At 38.5% G+C, this 22,524-nt stretch overlaps 1 protein-coding gene across 7 annotated transcripts in view; it reads right to left on the reverse strand.

The window, feature by feature from the left end:
• The window catches only part of pard3ab (par-3 family cell polarity regulator alpha, b), a 212,647-nt gene that overhangs the window by 109,428 nt on the left and 80,695 nt on the right, over positions 1-22,524 (reverse strand). For 6 of the 7 annotated variants that reach the window (XM_055022303.1, XM_055022301.1, XM_055022305.1 and 3 more), the window contains exons 4-7: positions 22,074-22,261; positions 21,859-22,002; positions 3,905-3,996; positions 642-725 (exon numbers count right to left, since the gene is read on the reverse strand). In XM_055022303.1, the coding sequence (XP_054878278.1) occupies positions 642-725; positions 3,905-3,996; positions 21,859-22,002; positions 22,074-22,261 (508 nt within the window). The remainder of the gene's footprint in view (positions 1-641; positions 726-3,904; positions 3,997-21,858; positions 22,003-22,073; positions 22,262-22,524) is intronic. The other variant, XM_055022304.1, reaches the window with a different exon arrangement.

Raw genomic sequence — 22,524 nt, forward strand, 5'->3', positions numbered from 1 at the left:
TAAGCTTATTTTGTTATGTTTCTAATGTATGATAAGAAATGAGACTAAAAGTGTTTGTAACATTTTGTTTTTGCATTGTGAAATATGGAACTCCATGTTCTACTTTTATCCAAACTCTGTTTCTGTTCTTTTAACATCTGGAGATTTTTAACCCAAATTCCAGAGTTTTCTTTGCTGCTTGTCTCTATAAACCAGATGCTGAATTCAGCTTCTGTCCATGTGTGTTTGCAGGGAGCTGAATGTTGCGAACGCAGCTTCGCAAAAACATGTTGAACAGCAGCCATGCTGGAATATGACGACCATTTGAAAACAAAAACCACCCTGATTGAAAATCAGAAACTGGGAAATGGTTTCACGATGCTAAAGCTGGACTGTGTGTGTGTTTCAGATGGATGATCTCAGGTTTGATGGAGTCATGTGGCAGAGAGGAATGTCTGTTCTTCGTGTATATTTGTGTCTGATGTGGTTCAGAACAGATTATATTTCCAAAAGAAAACACCTTTTTGTTTTATTAAATCACCAAACTTGTGCTGAAGGAAGTGCAGATGGTTTTAATGATTAAAAACATAACAGCTTTATTTATTTTTTTAGAAATGTGGAGTGTTTTTGATCCTTCAGAGCTCTCCGTTTGTCATTTTTACCTGCGGTCCCTGCCACTGAAAGGCACCACGTGGATCCCCAGAGGCCCGCCGTCGTTTGACACCTCCACCAGTTTCACAATGTCTCTGGGAGACAGGTGGATGACAGGCGCAAAGGTGGAGGGGGGCGGAGCAGACACCATGTGGGTAACACAAAACAAATAATAAAAAGAAGAAATAAGGCAAAATAAAAAATAAGTGCACAACAAAAAAGGCTCCATGTTAATTCAACCCCATTTTACACTTTTAGTTGCTCCAAAACCTGATTTTATTTTATGCAAAGGAGATTTAAGGTCACATTAAACAAATAAAATAATGAAATTACAAGAATAAAGTAGAAATAATGCGAGAATAAAGTCGCAGTATTACAAGAATATATCAACTTTATACTTTAATCTCATATTAAGACTTTATTCTCACTCTTGTAGAGCTTTATTTTAATCAAATTATGACTTTATTCTCATAATACTGAATTCTGATTCTCATCCGAACTAATTTTTATCATATTGAGACTATTTTCATACTTTTTTTATTTTTGTTTAGTATGGCCCTAATACACAGTCATAATTTTTTACCCAAAATGAAAATAATTTATCTTGTAGATTTAATCATCTCTTTGTGTTGTGCTTGTTATTGTCTAAGGACTTTATATAAACATTATTTCTATCCAATTGTAGTTCTCACCCACATTAGTTCCAACCAGTCTGATAAAATATATTTTTAATGTGATTATAAGACTTACAAAAAAGTTCCAACAAAGCTCTAGTTTGTTTTATTTTTTTTTTTTTTTACAATTCATCAAGTTTGTAGCTGTGCTGCATTCACTGCATTAAATGAAATGGGAAAATGTTAGGAAAGCATAAAGTGGACAAATTAACCGAGTCATTTGGTCTTTTCATCCATTTCACAATTTTGCAGCTTTAGGTTTTTCAAACCCAGAAAAACGAGGAAAAAATAATTTCTAGAACTTAACCTGCTGTGATAATTGAGGGCTTGGAGCAATAATCTAAAGTTTGCTGCTTTGCTTGCTGTCAGGATCTGTAATTACGTGACTAAAGGTTTTCTGGTTTGATCAGGGCTCAATATAAAACGGTGAAGGAGTGAATTAACAAAGAGCCTCAATAAATATTAACAGAAAATAGGAAAACGTATTGCAAAGGAGACGAATGATAACAAAAACTTCAAATAAATCGTGATGGAGAAAGATCCTAAAAAAACAACATAAAACCAAAACCCAACTTGTGCTGCTACTTGGTGAATAAAGAAAATGTGCAGAAGCATCAAGGTTGCATTCATTTCTTTATATTTTTCTTCTGAGCAGCTTTCTCCTTCATGGAGAGTTTTAATGTGGACTTCGTGATACTTGGGATGCCATTTTTGTAATTAAACACCATGCAATACTGTATGTGTTTGCAGTGAAGCACAAAACCAGGACTGGAAATGCTTCACAAAGTCTGGAAAAACTGAAAAATAATAGAAATTTAGAAATAAACGAGTAGTTTGCTTCTCAACTTGTGACAGTTGTTGCTGGTTCGGACAAATTAGAGTAGAAAAAATGTCCAGTCATCAAATTATTGCAGAACAAAACCAATAAATGCACAAACAAAGCAGGACTTTTAAAAACAAACCTTGTTGAATTGATCCTGGGGAGTAAAAGTGAGTTCCCACAGGATAAATGTAACTTCCTCTGCTGACAGAAAAGTTGTAAAACTTCCTGGCAGGATGTGGGATCAACTCATCGGCTTGTTTTCACTCCATGTTGTTGAAATTTAAGCCTATTGGCTGTTTTTATCAGCGCTTTTATTGTCATTTACTCTAATTTTCTCCATAACAGAAGACAAAATAAAAACACCACAAGGCAGCAAACAAGAAGCAGAACAGCAGATGCTTTTATTTTGGAAGAAAGAAGCAGGAAATGCAGGAGAAAAAGAGCAAAAAGACAAAGTTTATCCTTCTGCGACCTGCCATGACTTTTAGGAGACAATAAACGATGTCAGCAATTTTGATCCTTTAAAACAAACGAGTCAAACTCAAGGCTCAGGGGCCAAATCTGGCCCGCTGGAAAGCCTTATGTGGCCCAGAAGGGCCACGTGAATAAAACCTTGAAAATATTCATAGGAAGAAAAATTATATTTGATCAATCAAATGAAAGCAGTTTTCAATGGAAGAGGGTTAAAAGCTCTGAACTTTCCTTCAGATTTTGACTTTTTTCTCAGAATTCACCAAAATTATTCTGTCTTTAATCGTCTAAGATGGAAATTTGAAATTTTGAGAAAAAATTATTCTGAAGAAAAACAGAGACATCATGAAGGAGAAAAAGTTGAATGTTATTTAACTTGAAGAAGTGCAAAGGCAGCTATTTACTCAAAAGTTAGAGGTTTATTTGTTGGTTTTATCAAGACCAGCCCTTTCAGGACGTCCATAATCTGCTTTAAATATAAAAAACCCACCTCAATGGGTGTAGGTGAGTTTTTCCCCACTCTCAGCCGTTTTCCTGGCTGTGAAACCTGCACTCTGGCATATTTTAAAAGCCGTCGCATCTAATCCGCTTGCAGCTTAGATGCGACGGCTGTGATTAGCTCGGGGAGAAAAAGGCCCCCTTGTTGACAGCTAAGAAGGCGGGAGAAAGCCAGACTCTCAGTGAAATCACAGGAATAATAACTCCATACCTGCATATTAAGCTGGAGGCATGCGACGGAGCAAAATAACAAAACAAAGCACAGTTGTTAATAACAGGAGCAGAACAGGTTAGCGTGTGGGCGAGCTCTGACGGCGAGATGAGGATCATTCTTCTCCCACAAAAGATAATTATGTAAATCAGGGAGCGGGCCTTAAAGGGAGATTTTGCACAAACAAACCGGGACCGCGACACAGAACCTGCTGCACGGAGCTTTTCACAGACGATTAAATGTCAAAAAGAGAAGAAATTTATTTATCCTGCACAGGAAACGCTGTAAAAACAATCTGCTGATGAATTATCAGAGGAAGAACACCACAAAAACGCAATTTATGTTTAACAGTCATGTGCACTTTGGTTTAATAAACCAATACCATTTCCGACTCCGTTTTTAGTTTTGAACTTAAACCAACAGGTAAAACTACATGATCAGATAAGAGTTCAATACTATAGCAGTGTAAAATCTGCCTTCAAACTCATTTAAATTCAGCAGAAAGGTCACCTCACTCAAGCGTTTCCCTTCGGATAACAAACAAGAGGAAAGTGCAAACAGGAAGGCTAATTAATAAACTCGACTTGGCTGACTTACTCCAGAGATCTGACAGGGGTGTGCTCCATGCAGGAGTCGGCTCGGCCAACCGGCTCGATTCGCCCGTTCTCATCCTCCCTGCTCTCCTCCTCCTGCAAAACAAAACAACCAAGGTTGGAGAGAAAGAAGACCGACCTCTGCTGCATGCCAAGGTTTCCTTCATATGTCTGAGGATTGCCTCAGATTACAGAGATTAATAACTGCAGTGAGTTATGAATCTGTGGGGATCCAGCAGATTTAGCTTTACAACTTCTGGCAGCAGGCAGCTGTCCTTGGCAGCTTCCTGATAGAAATGAGCTTTTATTGGTCAATTTTGCTGCACTTTGTTTGTTTCTTCAGAAAAAAAAGAAAGTCGACAAAATAAAATCTTGGATTCTTTTCATGCCAGATCCGACTTTAATCAATTTTTTTTCTTCGCCTACTTTTCTACATTCCTTTTGGGAGTTATGTGACGGGGTATTAGCGCCAGGCTACAAGATATTTTGCTTAATTAAAAGAATATAGTCACAATATTAGCAAAAAAAAAGCAATTTTACTACAAGAATGCTTAAAATTGTTTTATTAATATATATAAAAAATAAAAGTAGGATAATTTATTTTTTGTTGATTTTTGCATGAGTGTTTTAATAAAATTACAATTTTATTCTCCTAGAATTGCAACTTTATTGTGGTATTAGTTCAATTATCATGTTTTAATTTTCATATTACCTCGTTTTACTGTGTTCTTTATTCACTTTGACTGTATTCCTCAAATATTATAACTTTATTCTTGCAGTAAAAACAGAAAAGAATCAGTCCGGCCCCAACCCTTCATCATGGAGCTCAAAGTCCAAATTAATTAAAGAAACTTATCAAACAAAATGGCCGCCACGATGTCGTGACATCATTCTGAACTATGGAAACCCAACGAGTCCATTAATGAAAAAAAGTCCAGATGAATCAATAAAATGTATCGATTGATCGCCCAGTTCCAGTTTTGCCACCTTCTGATCACCTCAATCATCAGCAGATTCAAACTCCAGCTCTGCGTCAAAACCCTGAAACCTTTGATTAAGAACAATCACTTCATGCAGCCAGGAGGACGTTGTGAATAATTTAAATGCAGCTGTTTAGTTTCACTGTTATATGCACCTGCTGGGGCCACAGTCAGTGTTTTTTGATACCCTGAAGAAAAAGACACATATTCATCTGATGTGCATCTAGTGTGGATTCTGTGTTAAACTTTTTGAATATTAATTAAACGGAATGAAATTTAAACGCAGTTGAATGTCTCATTATTGTAAAAATTGACGGGTAGAAATGCATCGACAGAACGTCTTTGATGCAGTGAGTCAAAATGACACAATGAGAGAATCTAACGCCATCACTGATCCTAACGAAACCTGTCGCAACAAGCAAAACATCAATTAACCGCATGATAAATTAAAATGAGCTGAATAATTTTCATTTTTCTCTTTTCTCTCTCTTTCAACAAAAGTCTTCGGTCTGTTGTTTTGGTCTCATCGATGTAGATTCATATTATTTGTTGCTTCTGTTGTTCTGGATGTTTAAATTATCTTCCAGTTCCAGTGTTAAATGTTCATTAGAATTTAAAGTTTATTGTGTTTATTATTATTATTACCATTATATTACTTGAAAATATTCTCAAAACAACAATAATATTGTTTATCACAATTTTTCTAATGATGACAGGCCTGGTCCTACCTTCACTGGTCAACAAGTCAGAATCTCTGAATGCTTCCTCTTTGCAGAACAACTTTGTGAATTACTGCCCCCTAGAGTTGGCAGCATGCTATTGCTAGGATAAATACAACCTCTCCATGTTGCCTCCAGTCATCCTTTTAAACGTGTTAAAATCCTCAAACCCGACTGATCCGAACCCAGAAACGAAGCTGATTGGCAAACCTGCAGACGCCAGGAGTTGCAGACTGGAGGAGGTCTTCCTAACGTATAGAAATACATGCCCTTCAAACGGTCTACCGTCTGCAGACTCTCATCGCCTTTGTTCTCCTCACCCGTCACACTGTGTGTGTATGTTTGAACAGTCGAGCTGAGCATGCACACACACACACACACACACACCACACACACACACAACACACCACACACACACACACAACACACCACACACACACACACACACACACACACACACACACACACACACACACTCAGAGGGCACCGTGAGTAGAAAAACGAGAAGCAGAGGGGAAAAAAAAGGTCATTAAAATTTCAGGGCGACACCGGAGAGGAGAGACGAGCCGCAGCGGCAGCAGCAGCAGCAGCAGCGGCGGCGGCGGCTCAGACCTCCCCGGCAACTGGCCTCATCAGTATGAAAATGAGCCTGCCGTTACCGTGGCTGCCGTACGGTTGCCATGACACTTTGGTTGCCTGGAGGACATGCCGCTGCACGGCGGTGGATGAATGCACCACCGCCATGCAATCCACCGCCCTGCAATCCACCGCCCTGCAATCCACCGCCCTGCAATCCACCGCCATGCAATCCACCGCCATGCAATCCACCGCCATGCAATCCACCGCCCTGATTTAAAATGTGATTTTGTTCATATTTATTATTGTAATTTATTATGCTGCCATTAATAATTGCCAAACTCTTTGTGTCATTATTATTGCAACAACGACAAAAAAGATTATTTGAAAAAACTAGGAAGCCAGTTTAAAGGCAAATGAGTAATAATTTGGATTTTCTTTCTCCTACCTTGTTGTGTAAAAATAATCTTTCAATGCAGTAATATAACTATGAAAATATTGGTAAATTCAGCCTGTAAGTATATCATTCTAGATGCCACTAAAACGGCACTTAGTGCGCTATAAAGTTTCACGTGGTTAGAGCGAAACAGATCTTCTTTCTAGATCTTCCAGCATCATCGTTTGGCCACGTTTTTCTCTTCCTCTCAGGTTATTCTAGTGTTTTTTAACCGGGTTTAGTTCTGGGAAATGAGGCGGCAAAGTAAAAGCTTGATATCGTGTCTGGTTTGGTATCTGTGCGTTGATTTGAGCCACATGTTTTGGATTATTATCCTGTGGAAACACCCCATTTTTCACAGCAAAAACACAATCCCACCAAGTATTTTTGTCCAGTTTCCAGTGCAAATACACTTGAAATAATACATGCTTGTTTTAATAATTCCTTATTGATGAAAAATTACTGGCTCCATTGGGAGATTATTTCACAAGACAAGATATTTTCAACCTGTTACGAGTTAAATCATTTGCTAACAGAACTAATTTAAAACAAGCTCTTCTAGTTTGCTGAAACGTTACGTAAAAGTTTGTCTTATTTCAAGAGTACTAAGATATTTTCTGCAGACAAAAAGTACTGGAAGATTTTTTGTTTCTGAAGAGTTGAGCCATTTTCCATTTACTGCCAAATACCAGGATTTTTATTTAAAACCTCCTGCTATTTGTGTTTTTAAATCTAAAAAGAAAAATATATTCAACTGTATATTTTCTCAACCTGTCTGAAGGATACAATTAAACCTTAAAAAGTATATTTCTTATACAAAGTGGGGTTGATGTCTGACAAATGGAGGAATGAAAGGTTATGAACTTTACTAGGAGATTATTAGTTTTGATTCTAGTCAATGTGTATTGGATCGGCGTCTGCCGATTCTGAACCTTAGATGTCTGTATCGGTATCGGTAATGGATATTAGTTTCTCTGCTTTCTGTGCCAGAAAGATGCATTTCTACCTATTTTAGATCCGTTTCTTTTTCAGCGTGAGAATTTGCTACTGCAATTAAACAATCTTTACAGGGAATGCCAAGCAGTGTGGCAGATGCTGAGTTTTAATCTAGAAAGGAAATGAAGCAAAAACTGCTGCTGTTTCAGTGTAATTATAAGTTTTAAGCTGCTTTGTTTCCAACAGACTCCTGAGTTTAGCAGCTGTGAATGACGAATGGAACAATAAAACTACAAGCGCTCCAACTTCTGGCTGAAAAGTCCAGCTGGAGACACTCGGAGAGACACGCCGCCATCAGCACGACGCCCACTCCCGAGGCAGATTGATGGCCGCTTTAATAATTCAGGGTTAATGGCGAGCAGAGGAGGCAGCCAGGTAGGCCGGGCTACGAGTGTTTTCCAGCCGAGTCATTGTTTGTTTCCTGGATGTGCCAAGGGAGGAAGGCAGAGTCGGGGGCTCATTAAAGATTAATGGGAGATCCATCGGGGCCTGTCCTTTCTTTCTCTCAGAGTAAATGAAGTGGTTCTGTGGACCTCAGGAAGAGACTCGGCGCAGTAATGAAGTGCTACCTGCTCCTCCTTTTCTTGCTACTTTGATCCTGCATGTGGATGCATGCAAACGCATCCAGCTTTTTGAAAAACAAACTACTAAACAGGTGTAAAACATCAGAAACTATAGGTTTCTTGATTTGAAACTAATGGAAATAATAAGTATTTCTTTCCTCAGACTCACTGGGAATAATGCGATTGGACAATCAGGTCTTTGAAATAGTTGAAACTTAAAAATACTTGATTAATGTTTTAAACAAGTTTCCTCAAAGAGTTGCTGTAAATTCTGATGGCTGCTGACAGGAAGAATCTCCTGTAGCAGTCTGTGTTACAGTGACTCTGATAAAGCTTCTGACTGAAGCTGCTGTTGTCTAGCAGTCTGATGAGGAAGATCAGGGTTTTGTCCAATACTGGGTGAAATAACAACTACTAAGATAAAATAAGATAAATACATACATTGTCTTTCATTTCATTGTTTATTTGGAATATATGTGCATTTTTAACAAATGTTTAAATTGCTTAATTGATTTCATAATTGGTGGAAAAACTTAAATACATCACAAAATGAAATTATGAAAGAGTATTTGCCATTATTTAGCAATATTTTTTTATTCATAAATGGTGAAAAATAAAAGTTTCTGAAATACGTAAAGTAGTTTTGGAAGATAAAACACTACTATGAAATAATTAAAAAAAATAAACGCAGTGACAAAAATAAGCTCAGAATTTGAAAATAACAAAATTCTAAGCTTATATTTATTTGAAGGAGTATTTATCAATTATTTATATTTTTAATTTCATCAAATAAAACTTTAAATAAAATATGAAATAAAAAAACTGTGACCAACGAGGCTCCTCCATTAATAAAAATATTTTTATTTAATTTGGACATTCTTTTTGATGAAGTATATTAATTATTTATTACTTACAGTATTTATTTATCTAATTGAATAAAACTCTCTCCCTATTTATCATAGATGACTGATAACCTTAGAATTTGGAGAAAAAGCTGAAATCCCTCCAGTTTCACTCAAGAACTTTAAAAGTTTATATGAAATACGTTCTGCCCAGAAAGAGAGAGTAAACACGGGTATTTGGGTCAGAGAGAGTTTGACCCTTTCACAGAAAGCAACAAGAAACAACGACTCAAACACTCAACTCCCAACAGGTGAGCACTTTGCTGATCTGACAGAGGAGCCTTTACATTTCCACTCAACCCTTACAGGAAGCACTCAAAGCTCATCAAAAGCTCCCTGAGTGGACGATAAAACATCTCAGCGCAAAACTTTAATTATTGGAAAAATCCCGAACGCAAGAATAGCCCAGAAGGCGTCAGGCTCAAAGCAGCCGGTAATTAATTTAAAGCCGAGTTTCATCCATTCATAGATGAGTGCAGTGGTTTTTATTTAGAAATGGCCTGTGAAGGATCAAACAAACAAGGTTGGCCCCAAACGTTTAAATCACGGTGAATAACTGGAATCTTCCCACCACGTTTGACAGATGTCGATGGTCGACTCGCCGCGAGACCGCAGCGCATCATTAACAGCAATGCTCCAATCCCTGCGCTAATTCAATTAGTCTCTCTGGAAGACAGTTTGATAATGAGATCCCAATGAGCGGACGGAGTCGTCGTCAATAATCTCAGGATTCACTGAGCCGAGGGGCGTCATCAGGCATTTCTCTCTCAGAACAGCGTTTCCTGTTCGGGTTTGAAGATTCAGCCCTGTTCTCCAAAAGAGTTCACTGTTCCTCCATGTTTTTACATTTGTAGGTTTCAAATGTTGGTTGTTTTGGAATATTGACTAAATTCATAATAGTATGGCTTATCTTGTAACAAAGAACAAAGGGTTTGCTTCATCGACAGACGACAGGAGAATGCTGCCACCAGAGCTGCGTTTTTGTTAAAATGTGCACAAAACTTTGCCAATGTTTCTATTAATAAAGGCATTCAATTAAAATCCCACAGATTTGCCATTGAAAACAAGTCTTCTTCATCTTCTTCATGGTTTGAGCCAGTAGAAACATCCAGTTGTTCATCATGTTTCCATTGCAGTTTCACAAAATAAACAATTTTTAAACGGCTAAAAAGAAAACCCACCTCATCCTTGCGCCAAATACATTTCATCAATAATTTGATTAAATCTGCAACAATCATGCCTTTGTCGTTCCCCAACATCCCTGCAGACCCCAAACATACTGGACACAAACCGTTTAGACTTTCACCTTAAGATCGGCTTTACAGTGCAGTTATTTCAGATTTTGTGCTTCCTACTGTGAATTCTGTCAATAAAAAGGTTCGGGTGGATTCCAACATGTTAAATTGTGGAAGTCATAATGAACAAGAATCAACCCTATAAATATCAACTCTCACACCCAAAAACCAAATCAGAGCACCTTTGATTGTGTGTGCTCTAACTTTACTCTTTCATTTGGTAGCAACTAAATTTTAGCAACAATTCCTCAAAATAAGCTCTGCAGTCGAAGCGCAAAGCCTCAGCAGTAATCTCAGACGTTTCTGAACTCAGTTTCTGCGTCGGCTTAAATCTCTCAAGGGTTTGGATCTCACTTTATTATACCAAACAGTTGTATCCTGCAGATGATACGAAGCAGTGCATCAGAAAACAGATTTCTGTTCCGCACGGTGCAGAGGAGATAAAGTGAGTGATGGGACGGAAAACAGGAAAAGCAGAGAGACAGAGAGAATGACAGACAGGCAAAGACAAACCGTGACATTCCCAGGATGAACGACAGGTGGGAGGCTTACGACTTCAAATGTGGAAGGATTCTCTGCTTTTCTTTTAGTTTTAGAAGAAAAGCTGCAGTTTAAACATGTGCAAAAACAACGTGAGAAAGACCAGAAGCCGGCATCAGAATATGAGCTTGAAGTTGTCCTGCCAGACCGTCAGTTAGAGTAACAACAGGAGAAAAGGAAAATACAAAAACTCATAAAGGCGTAAAGAGTTAATGGTATCCAAAAAATGGGGGTATAGTTAAATGAAAAATTATAGCTTCAACAAAGCATTTTTTTCTCACTGGCTTTTTAAAAAAAATATATAATAGTTTGTAGCAATGTTTCTCTGACACATCACTGTGCCCCACTAATTTATTAAACTTGGCTAAATACTGCAAGGATTTTGAAGAAAGATCTTTTTTGTAGAGAAAACTCTATAAAATTGGGAATAACAGGTCACCAGTTTTGCTGTATTTTAGATTTTTACAGCTACCATAAACACTCTGTGCGCCTATTAACCTGAAACAGACTCAATGTTCCCAGATTTATAGCAACAGCAGTTTCTGCTGCTGCTGCATGTCGTTTCATCAGGCGATGAGTGGACCTGGGTGGGCTGCGGCTGCTCATGCAGCTTGTTGCAAGATGCACCATTTACCAGGACGGGACTCCCAACGGAGCTGCAGCTCCGGAGCGAAATGAGAGGTGAAGCCGGCTAAACTGAGACGAGGCAGCTAACAGCAAAAAGTGTTAATTAAAAGGTTTACAGGCAAAATAAAGCAAAAATAATTAAATATCTTATTAATTTAATCACAATTTTACACCAACCAGCTTTTTTGAAGTCTGTTCATGGCAGAATAAGTGATGCAAGAATGACATCAAGACGTATGTAGGTATAAAAAATCATCCTGTGTAGCATGCCTTCCTCGTAAAAGACATAAAACTGTCCAGCCTGATCCAACACTCGCATTCAGGTTGCTTTATTCTCTTTAACTGCATGCTGAAGCATTTAACTGCTGTCACAATAAAAAACAAGACTGCAGTTAGAGCGTCAACAGCATGGCCGCTCTGTCAACAGATTTTATACTTGATGGCTAAATGGTTTTTAAAGTTAGCAGGACATTGATGGCCTCTGTTGTGCAAATCAGAACATCAAAGGAAGTTAATAAGTTACTCAAGTAAATGCAACTATTTACCACTGAACTCTGATTGTGAATCTCTAACACAACTTCCAGGTTTCTGGACTGAAGGAGGAAACTGGAATGCCCAGAGAAAACCCAAACCTGCACAGGGAGGAACTGCAGGAGCTCTGAAACCAAACGTGGAGTTTTTTTATGTTGCAGATGGAGAATTATGCATTTCTTCCAGTGCGCAGGATCTGCTCACCAGACTTTTAGTAATCTGCGGCGTTCCTGTTCTCTTGTATCGCCTCCTCTGATCACAGCCGCTGCTGTCGTCCGTTTCATCCCGTCTTTGATCGTTTTATAAACCGCTGATAAACTCTCTTGTTCACAAACCCGCCGAGCGCAGCGGCTTTACATATCTGAGATTTTCATCTCTGATTTGCCACTTTGCTGCGCGCAACTCTGAACCTTCAGAAGCCTCAACAGGTGGATTTCGTTTCTGCAAACACCTGCCATCTGTCCAACCCATCAGGCCGCTGCTCTGGCGTAATTAGACTTGGGTAGCAGGTGACGAACACGTCGTTTTATGGCTGCGCAGGTTTGTGTAGCTGGAGAAGCCCCTCAGGTGAACGTTTCACCCTGGAGACGAAGAGAGATGTCTTTCATCTCCCTGCTCCACGTTTCCCCATCAGGTCCCTCCCAGCTGGAGGGGAACAGCGCTCCAGCAGATCTCCAAAGATCAAATGTGATAACGAGAAGAAAAGCTCAGAGAGAAAAAACATGAGGGGAATGACAGAGAGACTGATGTGAAGAAGGTGGAGATTTACAGGTTTTGAGGGAAAACTTTATTCTTAATTTGTGAAAAGTTAAAATTCAGACGAAAATAGTTTAATTCTAAAAATTAAACTTTATATTTGAAGAAGACAATTCCTAAATTAAATCAGAGTTCACACACTTTCCCAACAGTTAAATTTAAGCACTTTAAGCATTTTCTAGGTAAGTTTTCAAACTTTTCAACGCCTCACTTTGGACTTAAAAACAATACAAACTAACTCAAAAAGACTGACTCAATTCAATGTAATACGATATAATTTATTACTCTGATATTTATTCTACATTATACAGCAGGAAAAAGTCTAACAAAAATATAATAAAGTGTTTTGAAATGTGTCTCTCACAGACAACAGGTCTGAAAACAAAACACTAATTTAACAAAAAAATCCCCCAATTTTAATAATGTTTAATATCTAGGAAATAAAACGATCAATAAGTAATTGAGCAATGAGAAATAATATATATTCATTACTTTGAAATAATTCTAACTAATCCTGTTAAGGATTTTCACATAAAACAGTCAAACACAATATACAAAAATAAATATATATATATAAATGTTTTCTGGCTTTTAGCAAATATAAATAATTTTTGGTAATTTAAACTGACCTAAAACAAATAAATGTTAGTGAGATTTAACTTCAAACAGACAGGAAAAAAGTGTTATGTTTAATTAGGTGCAAGAAATATTTGGTTTCAACTATAAAGTTTTTCACATTTTAGCTATTATCCAAATGTCAAATTGTGTTTGAATATCAAGCACCTTCACAGAAATCAGACTTTCTAAACCTTGGAAACACCTTATTGAAATTTAATTGAAATTCAAATCATTCATCTTCAAATCTTCCTCTAAATTTGCTCTCTTCCCGTTTCCCCCTTTTCAGAGAGAAACTCACTACGAACTGTTCAAAGAAAAAATACGATTTGACATAGAAATCAGGCTGAGATGGGATGTCACCTGGTCTGGCAGCAACTTCGGATGACCAAGAGATTTTTTTATTTTTTGTTTTACCACACAGAAAATAAAAGGTTGATAAGAAACAAAGAAAAATCACCAAAGTCACACAGACAGTTTGACAGAAGACAGAATCCAGCTGAAATGGTGTAAAATGGACACAGTTCGACTTAGAGTGCAATGCTCCCAAAACATTATGATCATCCCTCCTAAAAATGGATTTTATTGCGCCAGCGCCCAAGAAGCAGAAGAAGCTTGTCTGATATTTTAGGAAATATATGCAGTGCCCTCCACCTATAATCAATTCAGTATTTACAAATGATTTTGTGGAAATGGTTTGTCTATCTTTGTACCCAATCATGCAGAAACATGGCTAATCTCTGCCGACACTGAGCAAAGGCTGCTGGCCGCAGAAAATGGCGCCAGGCGCTCAGCTAGCTCATTAAACATGCTGCTGTCCAGGCAGAAAGCAGTGGAAATGTCGCGAGCGCTATGCTAGCTAGCTATGAAATCACAAATGTGCGTAAGGTACAGGTGAGTCTTTATTGTATTGTTTAACATTTATAATAAAACAGAATTTCGGCTAAAAAACAAACTTGACAGTACGATCGGAAATGTTATCTTTGCTACTTTCTCCACTGTTTGTTGTACAACATCAATAAATGTCATTAAGTTCAAAATAATGTTAAATGTTATTCATTACATTTGCATTGTAAATACATTTACTGTGTAAATAAAGAGGTGTCTTGTAAATGGGAATGTTTTTCAGGAGAAAATGTTCACACAGTTGCATAGAAATAGCAAATAAAGATTATGATTAAAAAACCCATTTATCAATAAAAATATTGCGATAAAATTCTAAGTTTTATTGCATGGCTCTCGAAAGTGTTAGATAATTGATTAGCCAAGAGATCCAATCGATTCACTTGATTTTCTTAATTGATATTGATCGCAATGCATGTTTGATAAATTAGATCTACTGGTTTCAGGTCTGAACTCTTGATTGGTTATTTTCAGTTCAGAGTCTAAAAACCTTTAACTTTTCCTCGTATGCCGTCCACACGGTTTCTAAACAAGCAGCCAGGACAAAAAGACCACAATTACTGAGAGGTGCTAATAAATTACATCTGACGACGGAATATCAAAGGCAGAGAGTGAAGATTATTGGAGGTGAGACGAAAGAGGAAAGCAGAGGAGTAAGTGGAGACAATGAGAGAAGATATAATGATCGAATGTGAAGCCTGGAAACGGAGCAGTGAGTAAGAAAAAAAGCTGTTAGGTGTGAGACACAACAATAAGGTTCACAATACAGATGGAAAAGTGAGAAGAGAGTCAGACTAAAGGCTCATTATAACAAGGTGACTGCAGATTAACACTGAAGTGTCCAGACATCTGCAAACACAAACGCACACCTACGGCATTTATCTGTGCATCCATTCACACACCACCAGCATATAGTACAAACAGAAGAGAAAGCAGACACACACACACACACACACACACACACACGCACACCTGCAGGGCTTCAGTAGCAGCTCCACAGCAGCACCTGCTGGCCACTCACTCTGCACCTCCTCACACCCTGCCGCCCCTGAAAGGCTGCAGAGCTTCACTTTCATCCATCTAACCTCCAAACACTCAACATGCACAGCTGAAACACACTCACAGCACACAGAGCCGTTTTTTCTGTGCATTATGCATGCACATTCAGGTGAACATTCACACAGTCTGAAGTGATTTATGAGCATATGGCTCAGGCCGGCATGATTTATCCCTCTAAAGCTGTAGGGTGCACCTGAGGGACTCAACCCTCCGCCGCACGTACGCGCTGCACGCAAACTTGTTAGTCTGAAGGCAGAGCCGAGCTGTACGATGTTTGTAGCACACGCTTCCAGTGTAACTTTGTGCTTCAGCACTACGGCATTGAAATGATGCATTTATTTTACACATCAGGTCTGGAGGTGTCTGAGCAGAGTGTGTGCAGATGTTTCCACAAAGCCGTGAGGGATAACGCTGATCCTCTGCAGGCTAATAACCGAGGACGCAGCAGCAGCCTTGCAAACAAAAACCGAATCGAACTTCTGCTGACTTTCCAGAGTGATAAACAAACTCAATGTTTGTTGCAACTGGTAGAGAATTAGTCCAACCTTCACCTGGGAATCACCATCAACTGCAGGAAAATTAGGAGACAGCAAAGCCCGTCTGAAAAGAACTGGAGTTTGAAGGAAATACTGCAGGCACAATGGATGTTTTACATCCTTAAACTGATCTTTTCTTTTTTTTATGACATTGTTATAATATCTGCTGTTTGCAGAAACAACCTGAAGTGTTTTCACACCTCATGGTCCAGTAGACTCGATTTCAGGGACCAAAATGGCAACATTTGTTACATTTTCAGCTGGTGTGGTTCTCTTTCACACTGCACAATGTCAAACAAATGAACCCTTTCAAAAATCCGTTCCCCTCCTCACCTGCGGGGGCGCTGCACCACTGAAGAAAACGACAATGCCCTGTGCTGTAGTCCATTTCTTGGTTTTCACATTCAAACTGCACCAGCGTTCACTTCAACCGAACCGAGACCAAGGTTTGTAGATGGACCAGAGTTTCCTTTATTGGTCCACATCAACGTTTGATAACATATTCAAATCAAGTCCACAGACGAACTGGACTTTCTAGGCAAACAAACTGGTTGGATTAAAGCCAACTCAACTGAACTGGTGTGAATGAACCCTAAAGAAGTGCGACGTTTGGTATGATGATGGCCGAACAAAAATGTAGGTGTAATGTTTTGACCGAGTTGTTGGGAAAACTTTTCCAGGGTTTTCATTCTGTGTTGGAACAGGATATGGACTTTACTGTAATCACTGCAGAAAACACAAACATAAACTTCTCATTAAAATGCAATACAGGAAAAAGACAAACTCTCAAAAAGTCTCCAAAACTTTGTCACAAAACAGTTGTTAGAAAACAGCACAGAAAAATATCTAATATTGGCATCAATGGTTACGGAGCATAATAGACTTTTATGATATTAGACTGTTTTATTAACTTTCTTAATCTGGTGAAAGCATTTTTTATTAATGATCTTTGCATATTTTCCCAGTTTTAAATAAACTGTTAAACTAAACTTGGGCTATCAGCAGTAAATGCTGCTTATTTCTACCAGTTTTCCCACCAGAAACAGAGACAGAGAAGCAGCATCCAGCTTCTAAGCACCACAAATCTGGAACAAACACCCAGAAAACTGGATATCAGGACTAAAAACCCACCTGTTTTGCTTTTGAACCAATAATAAATGGAGCTTTGAGTAACATATTTGATATGTATTGATGACGGCACAAAACGTAACGTTTGTTACTGGTTTCTTAATTGGCGCCTGTTTTTACGACTTCTTATTTTTGTGGTTTTATGATGCTGAAATGTGTTGAACAAATAAACTTGATGGATTGACGGATTGATGAAAGCTGAGCTCTTCAGCTTTAATCTCCACTTTATTTCGTTGCAGCATTTCCACTGGAGGTGTCAGACGAACACAAAGAGCATCAAACAAAGGCATAAATTGGCGATTTAAAATAAAAAAAGCTGCAACATAAAGCTCCGCTAACAAAGTGAGGAGATTTTCCAAAAGCAGCAGAGTGGATGTAACAAACAAAAGCCGACACGCTGTGACACTTGGGAGTCCGCGGAGACCGCCGTTCGCCCGCCAGCCGAGGTGAGGACTGAAGGCTGACCCAGACAGCGCGCCGTGTGTGTGTGTGGGTGTGTGTGTGTGTGTGTGTCTGTGCGTGTGTTGATTGCTGCAGGTTCAGTTCACTGACACCGCAGGAGGCTGGCTCTCCGGCTTTTCGCCTCTTCCTCTGTAATTGGTTGATTTGCAATGCAGTCGAAGATTTCTCAGATTTTCTTTTTGACATATGAAAAACACGCGCGCGCGCCGATGCAGAAACGGCTCCATGATACAGACAAAAACACACACACTGCTTTGGTGTTTTTGCAGCCGCTGCACCTTCGACCGGCTTTCGTTAACACACTCGACTGACAGCTCCCCTGTTGCCATGGCGACCCCCGACCTGTTGCCAGCCGGTACCTTCGCGGCTCCAAACCTTCGCGGCTCCAAACCTTCGCGGCTCCAAACCTTCGCGGCTCCAAACCTTCGCGGCTCCAAACCTTCGCGGCTCCAAACCTTCGCGGCTCCAAACCTTCGCGGTTCCTCCTCTTCTTTGTCTCCTCCCACCCCCTCCATCTCGGTACTCGTCAGCGCACACGCCGCCACTCCGGGTCCATTCACTCGGACCGGGCCGAACTCGCGGCATCCTTCATTACGCGAGCCTCCGCTCTGAAAGCAGCCGGCTCCGTGTTATTTATTCTGGGAAGATCAGATGGAGCCAACTCCAGGAAATTGCTTTGCCTAATTCATCATTCCCAAGCCGCTCTGTTCTAATTAAAATCACTGGGTTTTCTATTCTCGGCGTCTGATTCTTCCTCCACTTACTTTTATAATTTGTCTTGATAAAGGTTTCCGACACTGCAGGATAAAAAGGCTCTCTCGGCTTATTTGTGCCAAATATTTTCAGTGCGACTGTTGTCTGAAAGATCAATAAAAATAATCAGAAACTGGTTTCACCAGGAAAATTTTCTTCAGATTTACCCTTTTTTCCACCACAACTTGCATCTCTGGACCCGTAAGTGGGTAAAAATGTAAAAAAACAGATAGTTTTTAAATTTAGATACAACAAACTCAAGATTTTAACAGTTTTTTTAGTTTATTTCTGCAATATTTCCTGTACATTTCTATAAAAATAACACTAAGAGTTCAAGTACTGTCATCATTTTCCATCCCACAAATAAAAAGCTAAATCGTATGTTTATTTTAAATCCTGAAAATATAAACAAAAATCTACCAATAAGTATTTTTTCATCTATATACAAGAATTATCAACTTAAGACAAATGTACATTTAAGTTAGTTTTGTCTTATTTCAGGTGTTTTAATATATTTTCATTAGAATCTGGACCAAAGGTTCCTGGTTAGATTCTGTTGCATGTTTTCAGTATTTCATGGACTTTTTGCAGGACTTTTGTTCTGTTGTTTTATGTGATTAAACTGGACCGGCACCAGCGAGGTTCTCGTCATCCGGCCGTTTTGTAACATCCTTCCAGGAACAAAGTGAGCTTCTCAATCAGAGAGACGTTAAACACTTACAGCAGACTGGAAGACTGTGCAGCCCGAGACGCTGTAATCCAACACCAAACATATACATAACATATGTAATGTGCTCACTTTCCATCTTTACATTTAGTTTCCAAGAAACCAGAGTTTATTTTGGATTCCAGTAGAAAAAAAAGTTTCTCAGGCGCCTTGAACACCCAGTAACTTATTTTCTGAGAAATATTTTCTATATATACATACATTTTCATTTTATTCCTCTAATTAATTTAGATCTCTAAATTATCCAGACATGGAAAAGTCATTAAAACTAAAAGCATTAACCAAAAAATGTAGTAAATAAATGTTAAACTGGATCTTTGGGCTTGTTGTAACCAACAATCAAATCCATTCTTTGGTAATTTTCATAGCTTCAACTAAACACAAACAAAGTTTGAAAGAAAGAAAATAAATATTTGTGTTGGTCAGGGTCCAACAGATTCAGAATCTTTGTATATTTTTCTATTTGAATTTATTTAAGCTTTCTTTAATGATAATATTTTATTTTGTCTTCATATTCAGTTCAAAAATACTTTAAATAAGTAAATGTTTTAACTCTAAAATAGTTTGGATGATGATGGGATCTCCAGTCGCAGTCAGTATTGCATCAAATCTGAAGAGGCCTCTGACTGAAGATTGTCGCTGTGTTATAGTTTAATGATTATAACGACATGCTAACAACTCGGTATTGTGGGACGGAGATGAAATTTCACAGCAACACGTCCTGGACACAAAATCAAGTTTTGACTAGCTCTGCTAATCCACTTCGTTTGCTTCTGCTGCTTTTCTTTAAGTCTCTGTCTGGTTCGAAAACCTGGCAGAGAGATGTTGGAGTAGGGGATATGATGATTTAAACTTCCTCCTTTTCTCTAGCAAAGACTCAACGGAAAAAACCCAAAAAATCTACTAAGAAGGAAAAATCAGAGCCGAAGAAGCAGAGCAACTCCAACGTGCTCGTAAGTACGAGACATGTTCTTACTATCCTCACTGTCACCATGATCGCAACACATTTCTCAAAAATATTGTTCTATGTTACTAGTAATTAGCATGTAGCTAAATAAAAGACCAATGGGATTTAATAAGAGATACCGCATTTCACATTTCACCAATCAAGTTTTGACTAGTTCTGACTTTTTGTTTTTCACAGAAATAAAAAGTAAAAACACCACAACTGAGAAACTAGTAAACATTAAACTTTGACGAGCGTCATCCTCAAAGCCATCAATACATATCAATACATGTTCCAAGCCACTTTAAACAGGTGGGTTTGTAGCCTGGATTTAAAGGAACTCAGTGTTTCAGCTGTTTTGCAGTTTTCTGGAAGTTGGATTCAGATTTGTGTCAGCAGAGGAAAAAAATCAGGAGAAAGAAAAACTTTCTTTCATGTCATGCCGATTCATACTGTCACACAGAGAGAAAGGATGAAACAACCCCCGCAGATGACTGTTATGATGAGCGACAGGAAGCCGAGTGTGGATGAGCTCGAGGAAAAAGTCGGATGGACTTCTTAAAGCTATTAATACTAATGACAGTCCTGCAGTGAGCTGTGCCTTTTAACCCCCGTCTTACTGAAACATGGAGGAAAACCAATTAGCAAAACGCTTCAGACAGATGGAGAAAACCTAGAGCTGCTGTGAGAAACATGGAGGTGTGGCGGAAAATCACTATGATCACGTTATATGAACTATCACCAAAAGAACTAGTTGGGTTGCATGTGCAACGTTGGACGTTGTTTTCTGCAGATGCATCAGAACCAGACTGTGTTTTTAATTCCTTATCCTTGGTATAAAACTCATGTTTTCTCTGCCTGCCAGAGCTTTTCACTCAGATCTGCTTCCTTATCAATTGTCCTACAAGCTCTCTGTATTGTGCACAATATACAAATAAACCTGACTGAGTGATTACACCTGACACTGCTTAGTAAAATAGTTTTCTTCCACAACAGAAGAAACATAGATATATATAAAATACTTAAATGAATAAATCAGCATGTATGCACAAAAAAAAGCCACATCAATAGTTATCTACTTACCTTGTTGATATGATTGAAAAAATAACTATTTCCTGACCAAACATGAGAAAGTGATCAGTTTATGTGTTTGTGCTTTACAGTCACACAAATGAGTAAGTTAAACTACTTTTTCACTTTTTGGTTTAAAGCAACAGCGTCCAAACTATCCATCTAGTCAACAAAGTAAAATAATAAAGTGTTAATTAATGACAAAGGTTTCAACAGTTTAGTGCAGGTAGGTGCATTTTTTTGTTATTTTTAATATAAATCTGACGTACAATCGATAACCCATTTCAAAAAACGATCTGATCTCTCAGCTCATATCTCTATTTGTTACATAATTTATATCAAACATTTTTTTAATTGAAAATATTTCTCAATATATGGTTTTGATTATAAATTACAGTTCGTAAAAAATGTTAATAGGATCCTACCACTATTTTTTACAATATAATAGTAGAAAGTTGTTTTATTGGGATTTTCTTCTTATTTTTACCTCTTCAAATATAAAGTCAACATACCGTATTATGATGAAATTAAGAAATGCAATTAGGCGGCAAATCAAAATCTGAAATCATCACGACATGATTTCAGTCATGCTGAGGTCTGGACTTTGACTAGACCATTGTTTATTTTCTTTTTCAGTCATTCTGCAGTAGTTTTGATGCTGAGTTTGGGATCATTACCGTCTTGATGCATCACAACCAAACTTCTCTGCTTTGATGTCATCTGTCCAGATGTTTTGGTCAAGAAAAATTGACCCACTTCTCAAATTAAGAAACGGTGCAGATTTGAATCCAGGCAGGGATTTTTTTGTTTGTTGACTGCTTGCATGCGTTTGCTCACCTGCTCTTGTTTTTCCAGCCAGCGGTCGACCATGGGATGGTTGGCGCTGAGCGACGACCTGGCTGTGTCTCTCTGAAACTCTCTCTGATTGGACCAGGTCCCTGCGTCCCTCGGCAGGCTGCGGTACGTGTCCAAACCTTTGCTCTGCACAGAAAACTAAAGTTTTACCCCTAAACTACACGTGATTTATATTAAGTCATCGGTTTAACACCCACCTTCCTCTCCAGGCTGTTTGTGCCGGAGGAATGGCGAGCCTTCAGGAAGCCGGCAGTGGTGGACCAGCGAGTCGGGTTCTTCCTGGATGGAGGATCTTCGGTTTGGACCCGCAGCTCCGAGGTGCTGAACGGCCCGTTGATGGTGATCAGGGCGGGGTCACTGCTGCGCCGGACGTGGAGAGGCATATCTGAAAAATAGCAAGGCTACGAAGTTAAATACATACAGGAGTTGTAAGATAACTCATTTTATTCAGTATAGTGGAAAACAAAAGTGTTCATAAAAAAACTTATCCAAATTTTTTCTGCAATCTTAAAGCTGCAATATGCTGCTTTTTAAAAGGATATAATTATTTTACATATTTGTTGAAAATGTCATCATGTCGTGACAGAATAATATGAGAGATTATTATTATTTAGCTCTTAGAATTAGAAACAACCAATCAGAGCCAGG

The sequence above is a fragment of the Poeciliopsis prolifica genome, unplaced genomic scaffold (assembly GCF_027474105.1).
Source record: "Poeciliopsis prolifica strain line A6 unplaced genomic scaffold, Auburn_PproV2 SCAFFOLD084, whole genome shotgun sequence".
Lineage (NCBI taxonomy): Eukaryota > Metazoa > Chordata > Actinopteri > Cyprinodontiformes > Poeciliidae > Poeciliopsis > Poeciliopsis prolifica.